This window comes from Trachypithecus francoisi, unplaced genomic scaffold, assembly GCF_009764315.1.
Source record: "Trachypithecus francoisi isolate TF-2019V2 unplaced genomic scaffold, Tfra_2.0 Lachesis_group14, whole genome shotgun sequence".
NCBI classification, from domain to species: domain Eukaryota; kingdom Metazoa; phylum Chordata; class Mammalia; order Primates; family Cercopithecidae; genus Trachypithecus; species Trachypithecus francoisi.
In genome coordinates, this window is record NW_022681459.1 from 43,666,870 (window position 1) to 43,685,422 (window position 18,553).

Here is an 18,553-nt window from a genome sequence, read left to right on the forward strand (position 1 = left end):
GCGATCATCACCAGTTTCAGAACATTTTCATTACCCTAGAAAGAAACTCTTCATTAACAGCCACTCCCCATCCCCTCCATCTCCCCAGCCCCTGAAAACCAAGGAGCTGCTTTCTGTTTCCATGGATTTGCCTTTTCTAAACATTTCATATAAATGGAATCATACAATATGTGGCCTTTTGTGACTGGCTTCTTTTACCTAGCATAATGATGTCGAGGTTTGTGTATGTATGATGCATTGTAGCATGTATCAAAACTTAGTTCGAGGCCAGGTGCAGTGGCTCATGCCTGTAATCCCAGGACTTTGGGAGGCCAAGGCAGGTGGATCACCTGAGGTCAGGAGTTCAAGACCAGCCTGACCAACATGGTGAAACTCCCATCTCTACTAAAAATAACAGAAATTAGCCAGGTGTGGTGGCAGGTGCCTGTAATCCCAGCTACTTGGGAGGCTGAGGCACGAGAATCACTTGAACCTGGGAGGTGGAGGTTGCAGTGAGCTGAAATCATGCCACTGCACTCCAGCCTGGGCGATAGAGCAAGACTCAGTCTCAAAAAAATAAAAACAAAACTTAGTTTGTTTTTATTACCAGATAATATTAAAATAGATGGTATGGATATGCTACTTATATTTATCCATTCATGTCTTGATGGACATTTGAGTTGTTTCCCAGTTGTTGGCTATTGTGAATAACACTATCACACACATTCATTCATGTACAGATTTTTATGTGGATATGTTTTTGTTTTTTTAGACAGGGTCTCACTCTGTTACCCAGGCTGGAGTCCAGTGGTGTAATCATAGTTCATTGCAGCCTTGAACTGGGCTCAAGTGATCCTCCCACTTTAGCATCCTGAGTAGCTGGGACTACATGCCCAGGACACCATGCCAGGCTAATAATAAATTCTTTTCTTTCTTTCCTTTTTTTTTTTTTTGTTAGAGACAGGGTCTTGCTATGTTGCCCAGGCTGGTGTCAAACTCCTGGCTTCAAGTGATTCTCTTGCCTTGGCCTCCCAAAGTGCTGAGCCACCACACCTGACCGATCGATGTTTTCATTCTTCTTGGGGATAAACCTAAGAGTGGAATTGCTGCATCATATGGAAATTCTGTGTTTAGGTTTTTGAGGAACTACCAAACTGTTTTCCACAGCAGACACACCATTTTACATTCTCAGGAGCAGTGTAAGGGGGGTTCCAGTTTCTCTGCATCCTTGCCATCACTTGTTATTGTCTGTCATTTTTCACTATCCTAGTGAATGTGAATTGGTATCTTGTGGTTTTGAATTGCATTTTCCTAAGGATTAAGGATGCTGAGCATCTTTCATGTGCCTCTTGACTATTTGTGAATTTCCTTTGGAGAAACGTCTATTCAGATCCTTTCCTTTTTTTTTTTTTTTTTTTTGAGATGGAATCTCGCTCTGTCGCCCAGGCTGGAGTGCAGTGGCCAGATCCTAGCTCACTGCAAGCTCCGCCTCCCGGGTTTATGCCATTCTCCTGCCTCAGCCTCCCGAGTAGCTGGGACTACAGGCGCCCGCCACCTTGCCCAGCTAGTTTTTTGTATTTTTTAGTAGAGATGGCGTTTCACCGTGTTAGCCAGGATGGTCTCGATCTGACCTCATGATCCGCCTGTCTCGGCCTCCCAGAGTGCTGGGATTACAGGCTTGAGCCACCGCAGCCTGGCCCCTTTCCCATTTTTTAAACTAAACCTGGCTGTTAAGGGCTATATGGTGTCTGGTGTGTGGATGTACCACCATTTATTCAGCTGTCTCCTCTGCTCCAGCCTTTTCCCAAGAGGCTGATGCTGCCTTTCCTTCCTTGACAGATCCTGGACTCGGAACTGTTTGAGCTGATGCATCAGAATGGGGACTATACTCACTTCTACTTCTGCTACCGCTGGTTCCTGCTGGATTTCAAGCGAGGTACAGACTTTAAATGGGGGACCTGTGTCCAGAACTCTTTGTAGCAGAAATTTCAGGGGAGACGATCCTGTGGAGGTGAGGTTGAAGGCTTGGCAGCAGAGGCAGCAGGGGAGAGAAGCACATGTTTATGGAGTTGGGACTATCGTTTCACCTGCCTTATCTTGCATTGACAGTCCGCAGTAGGCACTGTTAAGATCTTCATCTTGGCTGGGCGCGGTGGCTCAAGCCTGTAATCCCAGCACTTTGGGAGGTCGAGGCGGGTGGATCACGAGGTCAGGAGATCGAAACGATCCTGGCTAACATGGTGAAACCCCGTCTCTACTAAAAAAATACAAAAAAAAACGCCGGGCGCAGTGGCTCATGCCTGTAATCCCAGCACTTTGGGAGGCCGAGGCGGGCAGATCACAACGTCAGGAGATCGAGACCACAGTGAAACCCTGTCTCTACTAAAAATACAAAAAATTAGCCGGGCGCGGTGGCGGGTGCCTGTAGTCCCAGCTACTCGGGAGGCTGAGGCGGGAGAATGGCGTGAACTGGAAAGGCAGAGCTAGCAGTGAGCCGAGATCGCGCCACCGCACTCCAGCCTGGGCGACACAGTGAGACTCCGTGTCAAAAAAAAAAAAAAAAAAAGATCTTCATCTTACCAATCAATGAGGAAACCAAGGCTGAGAAGGGTTAAATTCAGAGCTAGGGAGAGATAACTTCAGGGCTGGGGTGAGTACAGCCAGGATTTGAACCCACCTCTTTCATTCTGCTGTGCTGCTTTTCAGAGCCCAAGAACTCTAAAGCCCATGAGGCAGGGACTATTTCATGCACATTCCAACATGACATAAAAATGTCGTATAACACAGTACTTTGTTGCTATTGTACAGATATGGGATGATGTTAATAATTATAATAATATCTGACATGGGCCGGGTGCAGTGGCTCACGCCTGTAATCCCAGTACTTTAGGAGGTCGAGGAGGTCAGATCACGAGGTCAGGAGATCGAGACCTAACATGGTGAAACCTTGTCTCTACTAAAAATACAAAAAATTAGCTGGGCGTAGTGGTACACGCCTATAGGCCCAGCTACTCAGGAGGCTGAGGCAGGAGAATTGCTTGATCCTGGGAGGCGGAGGTTGCAGTGAGCTGAGATCACACCACTGCACTCTAGCCTGGGTGACAGAGCAAGACTCCATCTCAAAAAAAAAAAAAAAATCTGACATGTATGGAGTGTTTCAGTGCCACGCACTGTGCTGAGTCATTTATGTGTATTATCTCTTTAGCCTTTTTCTGTTATCAGCTTCACCCCCCTTCAGATGAGGAAAGAGACAGGCTCATGGAGAAGTAACTATCCCAGGCTCCCCTTGCCAGCAAATGATGGAGGAAGGATTCACACCAAGTTTATCAGACATAGGAAGGCTTGCTTTTTTTTTTTTTTTTTTGAGACGGAGTCTTACTCTTTTTGCCTAGGCTGGAGTGCAATGGCACGATCTCTGCTCACTGAAACCTCTGCCTCCCAGCTTCAAGCGATTCTCCTGCCTCAGCCTCCTGAGTAGCTGGGATTACAGGCACCCGCTTCCACACCTAGCTAATTTTTTCGTATTTTTAGTAGAGGCAGGATTTCACCATATTTGGCCAGGCTGGTCTCAAACTCCTGACCTCAGGTGATCCACCCGCCTCAGTCTCCCAAAATGATGTTGGGAGTTGGGATTACAGGTGTGAGCCACCACACCCGGCCTTTTTTTTTTTTTTTTTTTTTTTTTTAAGACGAAGTCTGGCTCTATCGCCAGGCTGGAGTGCAGTGGCGCGATCTCAGCTTACTGCAATCTCCACCTCCTGGGTTCAAGCAATTCTCTGCCTCAGCCTCCTGAGTAACTGGGATTACAGGCGCCCGCCACCACGCCTGGCTAGTTTTTTTTTGTATTTTTTGTAGAGATAGGGGTTTCACCAGGTTGGCCAGGCTGGTCTTAAACTCCTTACCTCGTGATCTACCCGCCTCAGCCTCCCAAAGTGCTGGAATTGCAGTCATGAGCCACCATGCCCAGCCAAAGGCTTACTTTTAACCGTTGCTCTATTCTACCTCTTCACTAGACTCAGAGGCCACAGCTGGCTCTGCTCGTGTGTGGGGGGAAAGGAGAGAGGCCTCCATGGGTGCTGATGGAGATGTGGGTGCAGGGATAGCAGGTGTTGCTGGTCGAGGGGCAGGGCAAGGACAGATCCGTGTAATTCAAACCCGCACATGCCTGGTTCCTCCACTTACAGGATGTCAGAGCTGGAAGGAACTTAGAACTTACCTGGTTTACACAGCCCATCCTACAGATGGGGAAACTGAGGTTTCTGGTGGTCAAATGACAGAGTCCTCTCCTGTCTTCTGAGTTCTATCCACTGCACCAGGGCAGAGGCATAAGGCAAAACTTGCCCGGGATTTTCCCAGCTTTGGGGATTTCCCAAGGGAAGGCAACATTGTGACCCCTGTCACCAATTCTCTCCCCATGTGTGTTGATGTCTTGGCAGAACTCGTCTATGATGACGTCTTCTTGGTCTGGGAGACCATCTGGGCAGCCAAACATGTCTCCTCGGCACACTACGTCTTGTTCATTGCGCTGGCTCTGGTGGAAGTCTACCGCGACATCATTCTGGAGAACAACATGGATTTCACAGACATCATCAAATTCTTCAATGGTACCCACATGATTGGGGCCTCATGAGAGGGGTGCAGGCTTCTGGAGGCCCCTTCTGGGGATCTCAGGAGGAATGAAGATGGACTGAGATGGATGCATGGTGAAGGGGATAAAGAGGGCTCTGCACACTTCTTATGGCTATTTCCAAAAGGACAAGTTTACATCTTGTAATGCTGAGGGTGCATTTTTCTCAGGGATCTGGCAGAGGGACTACGGGTGTTGAAATCAGCTCAGGGGCAAAGCCTGGTTCTACCGCTGACCAGCTGTGCCCATGGTCAGGTCACTTCCCCTCTCTCTAAACATCTACTTCCTCATCTGTGAAATGGGCTAGCAGTGGTCTGCTTTGGTTGATGTGTGTAGCAAAAGCAGGCCCAGGGCAGCAATTTAAGTAACACGAAAAAGACACAGCCTTTGAAATCAGACAGGTGTGAATTCTGATCCAGGCTCCTGGGAGATGTGTGACCTTGTCCAAGTGACTTCACGTCTCTAGGCCTCGGATTCTTCAGGGGTAAATTGGTACTAACACTCCCTCCCTCACAGGGAGGTCCAGAGGATTACAGGAGACAACATGGTTAAATCCCAGCACGTGGTACCTGGAGGGAACCCAATAAATGAAAGCTATCGCCACTGTTATCACTATTAAAAAATTTTTTTAATGAAAACGTTCTGGAAAAAACAAAAGAAGAAAAAAGCCAACTGTGACCTCACTTTTGAAACATTATTAGGGTTCTTAATTTAAGTAAACTTTTGGGGGGAATAATTTTGCATTTTAGTTGTCTACTAAAATTGTAGATTGAGAACTGTTTTAGATTTAGATGCACAGAAAATGCATGATACCTTGGCCTAGCTTTGCCTACTGTTAGCATTTACATGACCCTGGTACATTTGCCAAAACTAAGAAATTATCATTGGCACATTACCATCTACTAAACCACAGGCTTTATTTGGATTTCACCTGTTTTTTCACCAATATCCTTTTTCTCTTCTAGGGTCTAATCCAGGAAACCACAGTCATGTTTATTTTTATGTTTTTACAATTTCAGAATCCAGTTGTATATACCTTTTTTCACTTAATATTTCAAACATTGTCTTTCATATAATCTTTTTTTTTTTTTTTTTTTTTTTTGAGATGGAGTCTTGCTCTGTTACCAACACTGGGGTGAAGTGGTACAACCTCAGCTCACTGCAACCTCTGCCTCCCAGGTTCAAGCGATTCTCCCACCTCAGCCTCCTGAGTACCTGGGACTACAGATGTGTGCCACCACACCCGGCTAATTTTTGTATTTTTAGTAGAGACAGGGTTTTGCCATGTTGGCCAGAGTGGTCTAGAACTCCTGACCTCAGGCGATCCGCCTGTCTTGGCCTACCAAAGTGCTGGGATTACAGGTGTGAGCCACTGTGCCCAGACAGTCATTTTTTTAAACTACAAAATATATCTCAAGTGACTGTTCCATAACTTACTGAACCATTTCTTATCATTAGCATGTAGGTTTATTTTCAGTTTGAAGGTGTGATTGAGAGTCCAAAGCAATTCATCTGTTAGCATACAGATTCCTAAATTTTCTCAATTCATGCACTGCTAGTGTCTCTGTAAAATTATAACAGCACCTCAGGCCAAAAGTTTCATTTAGTAAGTAGTTAGGTCCAAACCACTTCATAAATATTTATATCCTAACAACTTAGAAGTCGTTAAAAAAAAACACATACATTATATCTTTTTTTTTTTTTTTTGAGACGAAGTCTCGCTCTGTCGCCCAGGCTGGAGTGCAGTGGCCAGAGCTCAGCTCACTGCAAGCTCCGCCTCCCGGGTTTAAGCCATTCTCCCGCCTCAGCCTCCCGAGTAGCTGGGACTACAGGCGCCCGCCACCTCGCCCGGCTAGTTTTTTGTATTTTTTAGTAGAGACAGGGTTTCACCGTGTTAGCCAGGATGGTCTCAATCTCCTGACCTCGTGATCCGCCCGCCTCGGCCTCCCAAAGTGCTGGGATTACAGCCTTTTTTTTTTTTTTTTTTTTTGAGACAGAGTTTCGCTCTTGTTGCCCAGGCTGGAATGGCACAATCTTGGCTCACTGCAACCTCCACCTCCCGGGTTCAAGTGATTCTCCCGCCTTAGCCTCCTGAGTAGCTGGGATTACAGGCATGCACAACCACAGCTGGCAAATTTTATATATTTTTTAGTAGAGATGGGGTTTCTCCATGTTGGTCAGGCTGATCTCAGACTCCCAACCTCAGGTGATCCACCCACCTCAGCCTCCCAAAGTGCCGGGATTATAGGTGTGAACAACCGTGCCCAGCCAATAATACATACATATCTAAAGAAAATAACATTTTTACTTCATTCCTAAATAAGCACAATTGCTAATGGGGTGTGTGCACCTGTTGGGCTTTGCACACCTTCTCAAGCCTTGGAATCAGATTGGACACCACCTCTTTCATTTTCTGTTCCATATTGATTTTCACATGGCACTTACTTTCTTTTTTTTTCTTTTTTTGAGATGGAGTCTCGCTGTGTCACCCAGGCTGTAGTGCGATCTCGGCTCACTGTAAGCTCCACCTCCCGGGTTCACGCCATTCTCCTGCCTCAGCCTCCCGAGTAGCTGGGACTACAGGTGCCCGCCATCACGCCTGGCTAATTTTTTGTATTTTTAGTAGAGACGGGGTTTCACCGTGTTAGCCAGGACAGTCTCGATCTCCTGGCCTCGTCATCTGCCCGCCTCGGCCTCCCAAAGTGCTGGGATACAGGCGTGAGTCACCGCGCCCGGCCCATGGCACTTACTTTCTATTTCAGCAGCTGCTGAAAACCTAGTTTTGCAAAGACAGTCATTGATGGGATGCTGGGTATGGTGGCTTATGCCTGTAAGCACTTTGGGAGGCCAAGGTGGGTGGATTACTTGAGGCTAGGAGTTCCAGACCAGCCCGGCCAATGTGGCAAAACTCTGTCTCTAATAAAAATACAAAAATTAGCCCAGCATGGTGGTGCACACCTGTAATCCCAGCTACTCAGGAGGCTGGGATTACAGGAGGCATGAGAATCACTTGAGGTTGGGAGGCAGAGGTTATAGTGAGCCGAGATCGCACCACACTGCACTCTATCCTGGGCAACAGAGTGAGACCTTGTCTCAAAAGAAAAAAAGAAAGTTATTGATGAGAGTGTAGTGAAATTCATGAACTCACTCCAGCTAACAGTTGACGTGGCACTCAACTTAGATGAAATATTTCCTTGGCCGGGCGCGGTGGCTCAAGCCTGTAATCCCAGCACTTTGGGAGGCCGAGACGGGCGGATCACGAGGTCAGGAGATCGAGACCATCCTGGCTAACACGGTGAAACCCCGTCTCTACTAAAAAAAATACAAAAACTAGCCGGGCGAGATGGCGGGCGCCTGTAGTCCCAGCTACTCGGGAGGCTGAGGCAGGAGAATGGCGTAAACCTGGGAGGCGGAGCTTGCAGTGAGCTGAGATCCGGCCACTGCACTCCAGTCCGGGCAACAGAGCGAGACTCCGCCTCAAAAAAAAAAAAAAAAAAAAGAAATATTTCCAGGCTTCCCTCGAATATCCAAATACTCCACAGTGTCCCTGTAAGTTCACTGTAACATGCTGGGGTAACTTGGTACCCAGTTTGGGAACCATGTCTTAGTTTTAGTGTTGTTTTGTTTTTTCTTTTCTTTCTACTAAATGGTTTATTTATGATAAATGTCTAAGTTTAGGATGATTTGGTTTGGAAGTCTGACCACATTGTATGGCTCTTGATAAAATTATTTTTTCTTTGCTTTTTTTGTCCCTTTCTCCTCTTCCCTCTCCATCTTTCCTCCCTCTGTTACTTCCTCCTTCTCATATCTTTCAGCATCTACTGTGTGCCCAGCACTGCTTTCAGTCATTCTGTTTATAGGAGAGGAGTGGAAGGACTTCAACTTTTCATTTTTATTATTATTATTTTTTGAGATGGAGTTTCGCTCTTGTGGCCCAGGCTGGAGTGCAATGGTGCAGTCTTGGCTCATCACAAGCTCTGCCTCTCAGGTTCAAGCAATTCTTCTGCCTCAGCCTCCTGAGTAGCTGGGATTACAGGCATGTGCCACCACGCCCGACTAATTTGTATTTTTAGTAGAGACAGGGTTTCTCCATGTTGGTCAGGCTGGTCTCAAACTCCCGACTTCAGGTGATCTGCCTGCCTCAGCCTCCCAAAATGCTGGGATTACGGGTGTGAGCCACCGCACCCAACTGACCTCACCTTTTTATAGCACATCCTGTGAACCAGCATTATCCCATTCAACCCCCACAGTAACTTGGTGAGGCAGCTGCTGTTCCAATCTCCATTTTACAAATGAGGAAACTGAGGTCCAGAGTTAGAGGGCTTCTCCAGGGCCTCTGCTTCCTGAACCAATCTGTGATGGAGACGCCCCCAGAGAAGCCTCCAGGGGCTGGAAGTGTGCCCTTAAACTGGACACAGAAGGAGGCTCATGAGATTTTTTTCTGCTCTTTCAGAAATGGCTGAACGACACAACACCAAGCAAGTCCTGAAGCTGGCGCGGGACCTCGTGTACAAGGTGCAGACTCTGATTGAGAACAAGTGAGGGGCACCTCACCCAGGCAGCCTCAGCCAAGCTGCCCCACCTGTTCCTCTGCTTATTTTTCCTCCTGGCTGGACGGTCACCCCAGGAGCGGGTCCTGGTGTCTTCACAAGCATGGAGTTCAGTGCAAAAAGAAACTACCCTGACTTTCACTTCTGGGCAGATGGGGTGGAGGGAGTACCCCTTCAATTTAGCCTTACGTTTTCCTGTTTGACCAAAGATTGCCCAAGTCTGGCGTTCCTCCCTTGCAGGAGGTAGGGGTTGTTGGTGGACGAGGAGCCATCGTTGTTTGCTGGTGTCCAGAATGGTCTCCTCTTCTTCTTTCCCTGTCACTCCAAACTGTCTTGTAAGATGAGACCTGGGAAGGGAATTTCTTTTTGGAAATTGGTGTAGAAGAGGTGTGTGGGGCTACCTCTGTGCTCCTCTGCAAGGGGCCTTTGGCGATATTCTGGACATGGCTAGAGATTGACCCTCCACGTCGACATTACTGACATTTGCAGCCAGGTGATTCTTTTTGAGGGGACTGTCTTCTGCATTGTAGGATGCTGAGCAGCATCCCTGGCCTCACCAGATGCCAGTAGCACCATCCCCCACTCACACCCCAGTTGTGACAACCCCAACGGTGGCGGGCCCAAAAATGTCTCTAGACATTGCCAAATGTTCCCTGCAGGGCAAAATTGCCCCCATTTGAGAACCACTTGGCTTGGAGGAGAGACTACAAATGACTTCCTCCCCCATTCTTTTGATGCTAAACCGTCCTGGTCCTAAGGCCTCCCCCCACTTAGAAAAGGCACACAGGAGGCCCGGCGCGGTGGCTCACGCCTGTAATCCCAGCACTTTGGGAGGCCGAGGCAGGTGGATCACAAGGTCAGGAGTTCTGAGACCAGCCTGGCCAACACAGTGAAACCCTGTCTCTACTAAAAATACAAAAAATTAGCTGATCGTGGTGGCGGGCGCCTGTAATCCCAGCTACTTGGGAGGCTGAGGCAGGAGAATCGCTTGAACCTGGGAGGTGGAGGTTGCAGTGAGCTGAGATTGCGCCACTGCACTCCAGTCCGGGTGACAGTGCGAGACTCTGTCTCAAAAAAAATAAAAAAAGAAAAGGCACACAGGAGTCCCTCACACATTTCTCTTGGAGTCTGGGATTCCATCTGTTGTATTTTCTCCTTTTTTTCTCCTCTGTGTGATGCCAGAAGATACTCGTTTTCTTCTTTTCAAGAAAAGCATCTCCCCACATAGGGAGTGGACCCAAAAAGTGTCTGTAGGCATGAGATGGTCAGAGCTCTTTGGGGTCCTGCTCAGAGCCCCCCAGGCAGGGCAGAGTCTGTATCCTGCTGCCATCTTGCAAGGGAAAACTGCCTTTCCTTCCAAGTATTGGGTTTTGGAAATGTGTGTGTTTGGTGAAAGCTACTTAATGGTGGTGGCATGCAGCTTTTCTCTAAGCGCAGTTACTCACTCAGGACAAAGGAGGAAAAGGAAGGCACAGGTCGGCCAGGATAGAGCGTGGTGTGTGTTTTCCTTGGGGAAGATCAGCTGATGAGCTGGGCCCAGGACCATGCTAGGTCTGGGAACAGTCCCCCCCGAGGTCTTCACACAGAGTGTCACCAATCCACAAACAGACCCGAACTGAGCTAGTGTACTCTGCCTACCTGTCCTTTTGATAGAGCAGTCTTGCCCGCTCTTCTGTTCTGAGAATGTACCCAGAATGGGGGAAACCCAGCAAGCATCAGAGAGAAAGTCTCTTCCCGGGAGACCTGCCACCTCTAGGGTGGTCAAAAAATGGCAGCTGGGATTTTGGAGAGGGGAGAGGATAGGTAAAGCAGCGTATTGAAGCATTTGCGAAGGGGCGTATTAGTCTTCCCATCCTGAGCACACTGGGATTGGGATGCATCCTTGCCTTGTGTGCTTGTGAAGGCTTCTTTCCCTCAGTACAGCAACTTCAACTGACCTGAACCTCCAACCTCTGCCCAGCCTCTGGTGCAGGGTAGATAGAGGTCTAGTCAACCCTTACTTTCTGAAGAGAGCTCTGTGGGAGACTTGAGGCTACGATAGCCTTCATGGCTCCCAGCTCCTACCCCACCCCACCAAAGCAGAAACGGGAGACGGCAACGTTCTGGCTGCCATTAGACTTGCGTCTCCCTGCCCTATGTACCCCAGCTTCCAAGACAGGAAGAAATGTGCAAAAGGCCCCTCCGGAGAAAACTGTATTTTGCCATTCAGCTGTTCTTTACAGAGGGTGTTATTTTGGTGAGACCCAGGTCCCAGACCTTCTGATTCCTATTTATTTTTTTAAGACTAGTCTCAAAGTACAGCACAAAATCTCTTCTCTGCCTTCTCTCATGATGTTCCAGAGAGCATCTGTGGTTGTGATTTGGAATACGTCATATTTATTTGGTTTACTGTGCCTATTCAGATCTCTGTATGTCGTGTGTGTTTCTGTGTCCTGGAATTGGATACGTGGGAGTCGTTCTGTCCACGGAGTGCACTCTTTTTTTTCAATGTGGCCCACATATCTTGTAAATGTTTGCTGAAGAGTTGTGTCTATATATAGAGAAAATATATATAAACAGAGAAATATGTGAATCTGGTTTTTTTTTTCTTTTTTTTTTTACTTTAAAAGAAAGAAATGCTTGCTTCTGAGTACTGTGTCTTCCCACTCACACCCCAGTAACCCTATACGGGGTCAGATTTTTGTAATATCTACCTGGACTTTTCCCAGAAAAGGTGAATCACTTCTGACCTCTTGTATGAGTTGGCTTTTACCACAATTAATGCTGCATTACAAATGACCCAAAACATAGTGGTTTAAAACAGCCACGTATTTAGCTCATAATTCTGTGGGTCAGCAGTCCAGGCTAGGTTCAGCTGGGAGGTTCTTCTGTTCTCAGTCAGACTTCTTCATGTGTCTGTGGTCAGCTAATGTCCAGATAGGCAACTCTGCTTCTCATGGTTGTCTGGCTGTTGACTAGGGCAGTGGGGGAAACTGGGTTCTCTATCTCCTATCCTCCAACAGGCTAGCTTAGGCTTGTTTACATGGCTATGATGGCAGATCCTAGAAGGTAAGCAGAAACATGCACTGCCTCTTGGTCTCAACTTCTCTGGCATAGTCATTTCTGCCACATTCTGTTGGTCAGAGTAAGTCATATGACTAAGCCCAGCTTCAAAGGGTAGGCAAATAGATTGTACTTCCTGATGGGAGTCTTTGGAAAGTGATACTGAAAAGGAGCATGGGCCAGGCACAGTGGCTCACCCATGTAATACCAGCACTTTGGGAGGCCAACGCAGGAGGATCACTTGAAGCCAAAAGTTCAAGATCAGCCTGGGCAACGTAATGAGACTCCATCTCTCCAAAAATAAAAAATTCAAATTAGCTGGATGTGGTAGCGTGTGTCTCTGGTCCCAGCTACTCAGGAGGCTGAAGTGGGAGGATCACTTAAGCCCAGGAGATAGAGGCTGCAGTGAGACATGGTCATGCCACTGTGCCTCAGCCTGGGTGACAATGCAAAATTCTGTCTTGAAAAAAGAAAAGGAGCATGGATCCAGGCTGAGAGATAATTGAGGCCATTTTTGCAAAGAGTCTGCCACATTCCCAAAGGCCCAGTGCACAAGAGGGGTTCCCATTCAGCCATTTGACCTGAGAGCATAGCTCTAAATTCACACTACCCTGAATCCTGACTGCCAAGCTAGCTCATTTCTCACCTCCAGTGCTCCCAAAGACAATGAGTTCATTCCCCCAACATCGCTGGTTCTCACTCATGGCTGCCGTTCAGAATGATAGTCATCAGGCAGTGAGCACCGTGCACAGATCTCCACCTCCATCAGTCTCTAAACATGGACGGAGGAAAACTAGTTTTCAGCTATGGAAGCACAGCCTGATTTAATATAATGAGCACCATCAAAACTTCAGGGGTTTTTTTTTTTTTTTTTTTTTTGAAACGGAGTCTCACTGTCGCCCAGGCTGGAGTGTAGTGGTGCAATCTCGGCTCACTGCAAGCTCCGCCTCCCGGGTTCACGCCATTCTCCTGCCTCAGCCTCCCGTGTAGCTAGGACTACAGGCGCCCGCCACCACACCCGGCTATTTTTTGCATTTTTAGTAGAGACAAGGTTTCACCGTGTTAGCCAGGATGATCTCGATCTCCTGACCTCGTGATCCACCTGCCTCAGCCTCCCAAAGTGCTGGGATTACAGGCGTGAGCCACCACACCTGGCCAAAACTTCAGGTTTTAAATAGAAAAAGATTTCCAACTAAGCCAGCAAAGTAGAGGAGGAGTTTGCAGATGGCATTGGCTGCCTGGGTGTGCCACATCATCACTTCCTTGGAATACTCCCAGCAGAGGCAAGAATGAAACCCACAGCAGCCGGCAGGTGGGGGCTCTTTTAGTTGGAACATATGCTTCCTCCTGGGGGAAACGTCTCAGAGCAAATAATGGTCCTGATGTTGCCACTGTCCCTTGAAGCCTCCAGTCTCCTTTCTCTGACTTCAACCTGAACTCTGTCCATGGGCTCTCCTCCTGGAGGGTGCCACTCATTTGCAGCTGCCTGGCATGGCCAGACCTGGGGAGTGCTGGGCACCTGTTGTGTGTGCACAGATGCCTGGTCGTATGCACTATTGGCCTTTGATCATTGGTAATATATTTCACAGGGAAAAAAATCCTAAGATAACATTTTTGCTTTTGTAAAGGCTTTTCTAAACACATGCACTTGACCCACGCACAGTGGCTAACACCTGTAATCCCAGCACTTTAGGAGGCCAAGGTGGGCAGATCACCCAAGGAAGGTCAGGAGTTCAAGACCATCCTGGCTAATATAGTGAAACCCCATCTCTACTAAAAATGCAAAAAAATTAGCCGGGCGTGGTGGCGGATGCCTATAATCCCAGCTGCTCAGGGGGCTGAGGCCGGAGAACCACTTGAACCTGGGAGGCAGAGGTTGCAGTGAGCGGAGATCGCACCACTGCACTCAGCCTGGACAACGAGTGAAACTCCATCTCAATAAATAAATAGATAAATAAATAAATGCACTTGAACTTTGCATAGACACGAAAAAATGGGTCTTGGATCATGAGGCACATTTTCACGACTCAGTGGGGCTGAAGAAGTGGTCTTGGTTTCCATGGGCACCTGTAGTTGGCATTGTGGTCCCCGCTCTTCTCCTCTTCATCCCCCTTTCCTCCACCTCTTTCTCTTTTCCTTCCCCTTCATCATATTTCTCTCCTCCTCCCCCTTCTCTCTCCCCTTCTTTTGCCTCCTCTCCTTACATCAAAGAGCGCTTGGATAGTATCTGTGCTCACATTTTCTACCTGAATGATGTTGGTCTTATACAGAGCAAGACTGCAGTGTGAAGGCCTTTCTGGATGCTCCAATTTCTTCTTAAATCATCTGCCATTTCCTTTTCTCCTATAATTTCCTTTTGGCTTACAGGAGAGAACTTGGGGCAGTTGAGAAGCACCTTTCATGCCAAGAATTTGGGAGAACCTCGCCTTCCCATTTCAGAACAGCTGGCAGCCATGTTACGCCATTTTATTTTATATTCCTTCTTCCCCTCTGTCCTTCCCTCCAAGGCCTGAGATCTCAGTAGCCCAGGGGGAAGGGAGGTAAGGGTGTAATCAGGGACGGTGATGGGACGTGATTAAGATTTCTCTCTCATTTTTTTTCTTTTCATCAGATGCTCTTAGAATAGAATTTTGCTGTCTTGGGTGGCCGTGGTGGCTCACGCCTGTAATCCCACCACTTTGGGATATCAAAGCAAGTGGATCACCTGAGGTCAGGAGTTTGAGACCATCCTGGCCAACATGGTGAAACCCTGTCTCTACTAAAAATACAAAAATTAGCTAGGCATGGTGGCGAGCGCCTGTAATCCCAGTTACTTGTGAAGCTGAGTCAGGAGAGTCACTTGAACCCAGGAGGTGAAGGTTGCAGTGAGCCAAGATCTGCACTCCAGCCTGAGTGACAAGAGTGAAACTCCATCAAAAAAAAAAAAAAGAAAGAAAGAAAAAAGCCGGGTGCGGTGGCTCACGCCTGTAATCCCAGCACTTTGGGAGGCCGAGGCGGGCGGATCACGAGGTCAGGAGATCCAGACCATCCTGGCTAACATGGTGAAACCCCGTCTCTACTAAAAATACAAAAAATTAGCTGGGCTCAGTGGCGCCCGCCTGTAGTCCCAGCTACTCAGGAGGCTGAGGCAGGAGAATCGCTTGGGTGGAGGTTGCAGTGAGCAGAGATCATACCACTGCACCCCAGCCTGGTGACAGAGCGAGACTCTGTCTAGAAAAAAAAAAAAAAAGATTTTCTCACCATACCAACTAAAATCATGTCATATAGCTCTGTCCACATATTCAGGGAACAATAATGTAGGATCCCAGATCTGGTACTATGGCCATGTGGCTTTGGGCAAGTGCCTTTACCTCTGTGAACCCAGAATATCTGAGGCAGGTCTCAGTTAATTTAGAAAGTTTGTTTTGCCAAGATTGAGGACATGCATGTGACACAGACTCAGGAAATCCTGACAACAGGTGCCCAAGGTGGTTGGGACACAGCTTGGTTTTATACATCTTAAGGAGAAATGAGACATCTATCAATATATTTAAGAAGTACATTGGTTCAGTCTGGAAAGGTGGAACAACTTGAAGCAAAGACAGGAAGACTTGAAGTGGGGAAGGAGCTTGCAGGTCACAGATGGGTGAGACACAAACGGTTGCATTCTTTTTAGTTTCTAATTAGTCTTTCCAAAGGTGACAATCAGATATACATCTATCTCAGTGATCAGAGGGCTAACTTTGAATGGAATGAGAAGCATGTTTGCCCTAAGCAGTTTCCAGCTTGAGTTTTCCTTAGTGATTTGGGGTAGTTTCTTTTCACACCTCTTAGCCTCAGTTTCCACTTCTCCAAAATGGAGATAATAATGCCTCCTTTGGTTCTGGACTCAGTCTTGCCCCCTCCACCCTCATTTACTGGAACTCTCTGCCCCTCAGCATCACTGAGGATGGGGCTGGGAACCCATTTGTCTTGAGTTCCCATCATCTACCTTTCTTAGGTTCTCACGTGAGACTTTGAAACTTAAGAGAATGTGGCCGTAGGAGGAGAACTCCAGAAAGGGTGAGCCTGGTACCCTCCTGGACTGTGTCTTGGAGAAACCCCAAAATTAGGTATGATGAAGCCATCGGTTCTTAGCAGGAGCAGCATCTACACTGACACTGCAGTCTGCATCTGATTCTGCTGTCAGGAAAGGGCTCCCAGCTTCCCATCTTCTTGGCTTCCAAGTTACTGTGCATATTGAGAGCTTGAGCCCAGGACAGGTATAAACTCTAGAGGAGCACAATTTGACACTTTTTGAAGTGCCAGCTTGCCAATCCATTTCTAGGTCAACTCCAGCAGAATTCAAATAACCAACGGGATTGTGGAGACTTTCCATTACATGAGGATGTGGTACAGGGACCCTCCAGTGTCTTCCTGGCTTTCTTTTTTCAGATTTGTGGGCACAGTCATTTCCAGGCTTTGTAGGTGCAGGGCTCCTTGCAAACAATGGATTCCTCTTGTTTTGATGAAGAGAAAATTACAGCACTCCCTCTATTGCCAAATAAAGACAGAGTCTCTCTCTAACTGATTTCGCTTTACCGGCTGCAGAATCGTTACCTTTGGCATTGCTGAAACAGTTCAAAGAGAAAATTAAGAAACTCGGGGGCCATAGTGAGGTTATTACAGAGAAGAGGCAGCATGTTCCAAGCACCAGTAGGTGATGTGCAGACTGAGTTTGAGTTTCTACTTGCTGGCTTCCACTTGCCCCTCCTTATACTGAGATCTGCCCGAGGCTTAAGGAATCTTCCCACATGAGACTGATTTGCATTGAAGTGCTTGAAATGAACCACGTGAAATGAATCACTGTCCTTCAGTCCATTTGAACCCCTTGTGGTATCTTCCTAGATTTTCTATTAATTTTTTTCTATTGTTCTATTCTGTTTTAAAAAGCAGTCAAGTTCTTCTTATTGTTCGTACTGCAAGATAAATAACAAGCTGCGTTCTCTGTGATCTATGTGGCTTCAGAACAATGGTATCACTCCTGGGGGTTGTTCGTGTATATTCTTGGGTGGGTGTTTGAAGCCAGAAGAGTTTGATTATGATGAGCTGGATGGATGGGGGAGCAGAAGGAACAAATCCAAGTGTTATTTTGCATCTACTACAGAGTCCGACAGACCTGGATTCAAATCCCAGCTCTGCTGCTGATCAGCTGTGTGGCCTTGGGCAAATAATTTCACCTCTCTGAGCCTCGATTTTCACTTCTGTGAAACTGGAATAAGAAAGACTCCGTTAAAGAGAGAACTGACCATTGAATGTTTCTGCCTACTCAGCATCCTTCCCTCCTTCTGGTACCAGCACCCCCTCAACTTTGGGGAACTGTGACAGTGACCTTCTAATGAGACTCCTGACATGGCCCTCCCTGCCCAGGGGGTAAGCACATGACCCACTGCAGGCTGATCAGACTCCTCCCCTGGGATTTATATACACCAAGAGAGGAAAAAGAAGTTCACTGTTTCCTCTGGAGCAACTGTACTAGGGGATGCCAGCCTAGAGCTGCCTATGACCTTGTCTCCTGCAGATAGGAGTCAGGTATGGCTGGGTCCAGATGTTCAAATGAAGTTCTTAGAGTTCCACCTCTCTCCATCTCGTGCTTCTGTTCTCCTCCATGCTGGCTTCCACAGAGCCCATGCCCAACTCTGTATCAGTCATTCTGACCAGGCTGGATTTGCCAGAAGGGCTCATTTATCCATCTTAAAGCCCAAGGTGGCCACAGAGTGGCTGTGGGTCTTTTTTTTTTTTTTTTTGAGACAGTGGCTCACTCTGTCGCCAGGCTGGAGTACAGCGGCACGATCTCGGCTCACTACAACCTCTGCCTCCAAGGTTCAAGTGATTCTCCTGCCTCAGCCTCCCAAGTAGCTGCAACTACAGGTGTACGCCACCATGGCCAGCTAATTTTTGTATTTTTAGTAGAGACGGGGTTTCACCATGTTGGTCAGGATGGTCTCGATCTCCTGACCTCATGATCCACCAGCCTTGGCCTCCCAAAGTGCTGGGATTACAGGCATGAGCTACAGTGCCTTGCCAACTGTGGGTCATTTTTTATAGGAAGATTAGGGTACTGCTCCCAAAGAAGAGCAATGCGTCAACACAGGAGAAATCAACAGATTGACTCCTGGCAGAGAAAGCAGCACATGCCAAGCTGTAGAGGCGGGAATGTTCCTGGACCAAACTGAGGGTCAGGCTGCTATTTGTCATGGCCCAATAATGAGATGCAGATGAACTGGGGAGAAAGAGAGTTTCTATTTCTGTAACCTTTACAGGGAGAAGGCCTGGAAATTATTGCCAGACCAACTCAAAATTACAAAGTTTTCTAGAGCTTATATACCTTCTAAGT

General features: G+C 47.4%; 1 protein-coding gene across 3 annotated transcripts in view; it reads left to right on the forward strand.

The window, feature by feature from the left end:
* Positions 1-11,728, forward strand: part of SGSM1 (small G protein signaling modulator 1) — a 124,871-nt gene extending 113,143 nt beyond the window's left edge. For 2 of the 3 annotated variants that reach the window (XM_033233041.1, XM_033233042.1), the window contains 3 exons: positions 1,819-1,915; positions 4,416-4,583; positions 9,060-11,728. In XM_033233041.1, the coding sequence (XP_033088932.1) occupies positions 1,819-1,915; positions 4,416-4,583; positions 9,060-9,148 (354 nt within the window). In that variant the 3' untranslated portion in view covers positions 9,149-11,728. The remainder of the gene's footprint in view (positions 1-1,818; positions 1,916-4,415; positions 4,584-9,059) is intronic. The other variant, XM_033233043.1, reaches the window with a different exon arrangement.
* Positions 11,729-18,553: the final 6,825 nt, after the last annotated feature.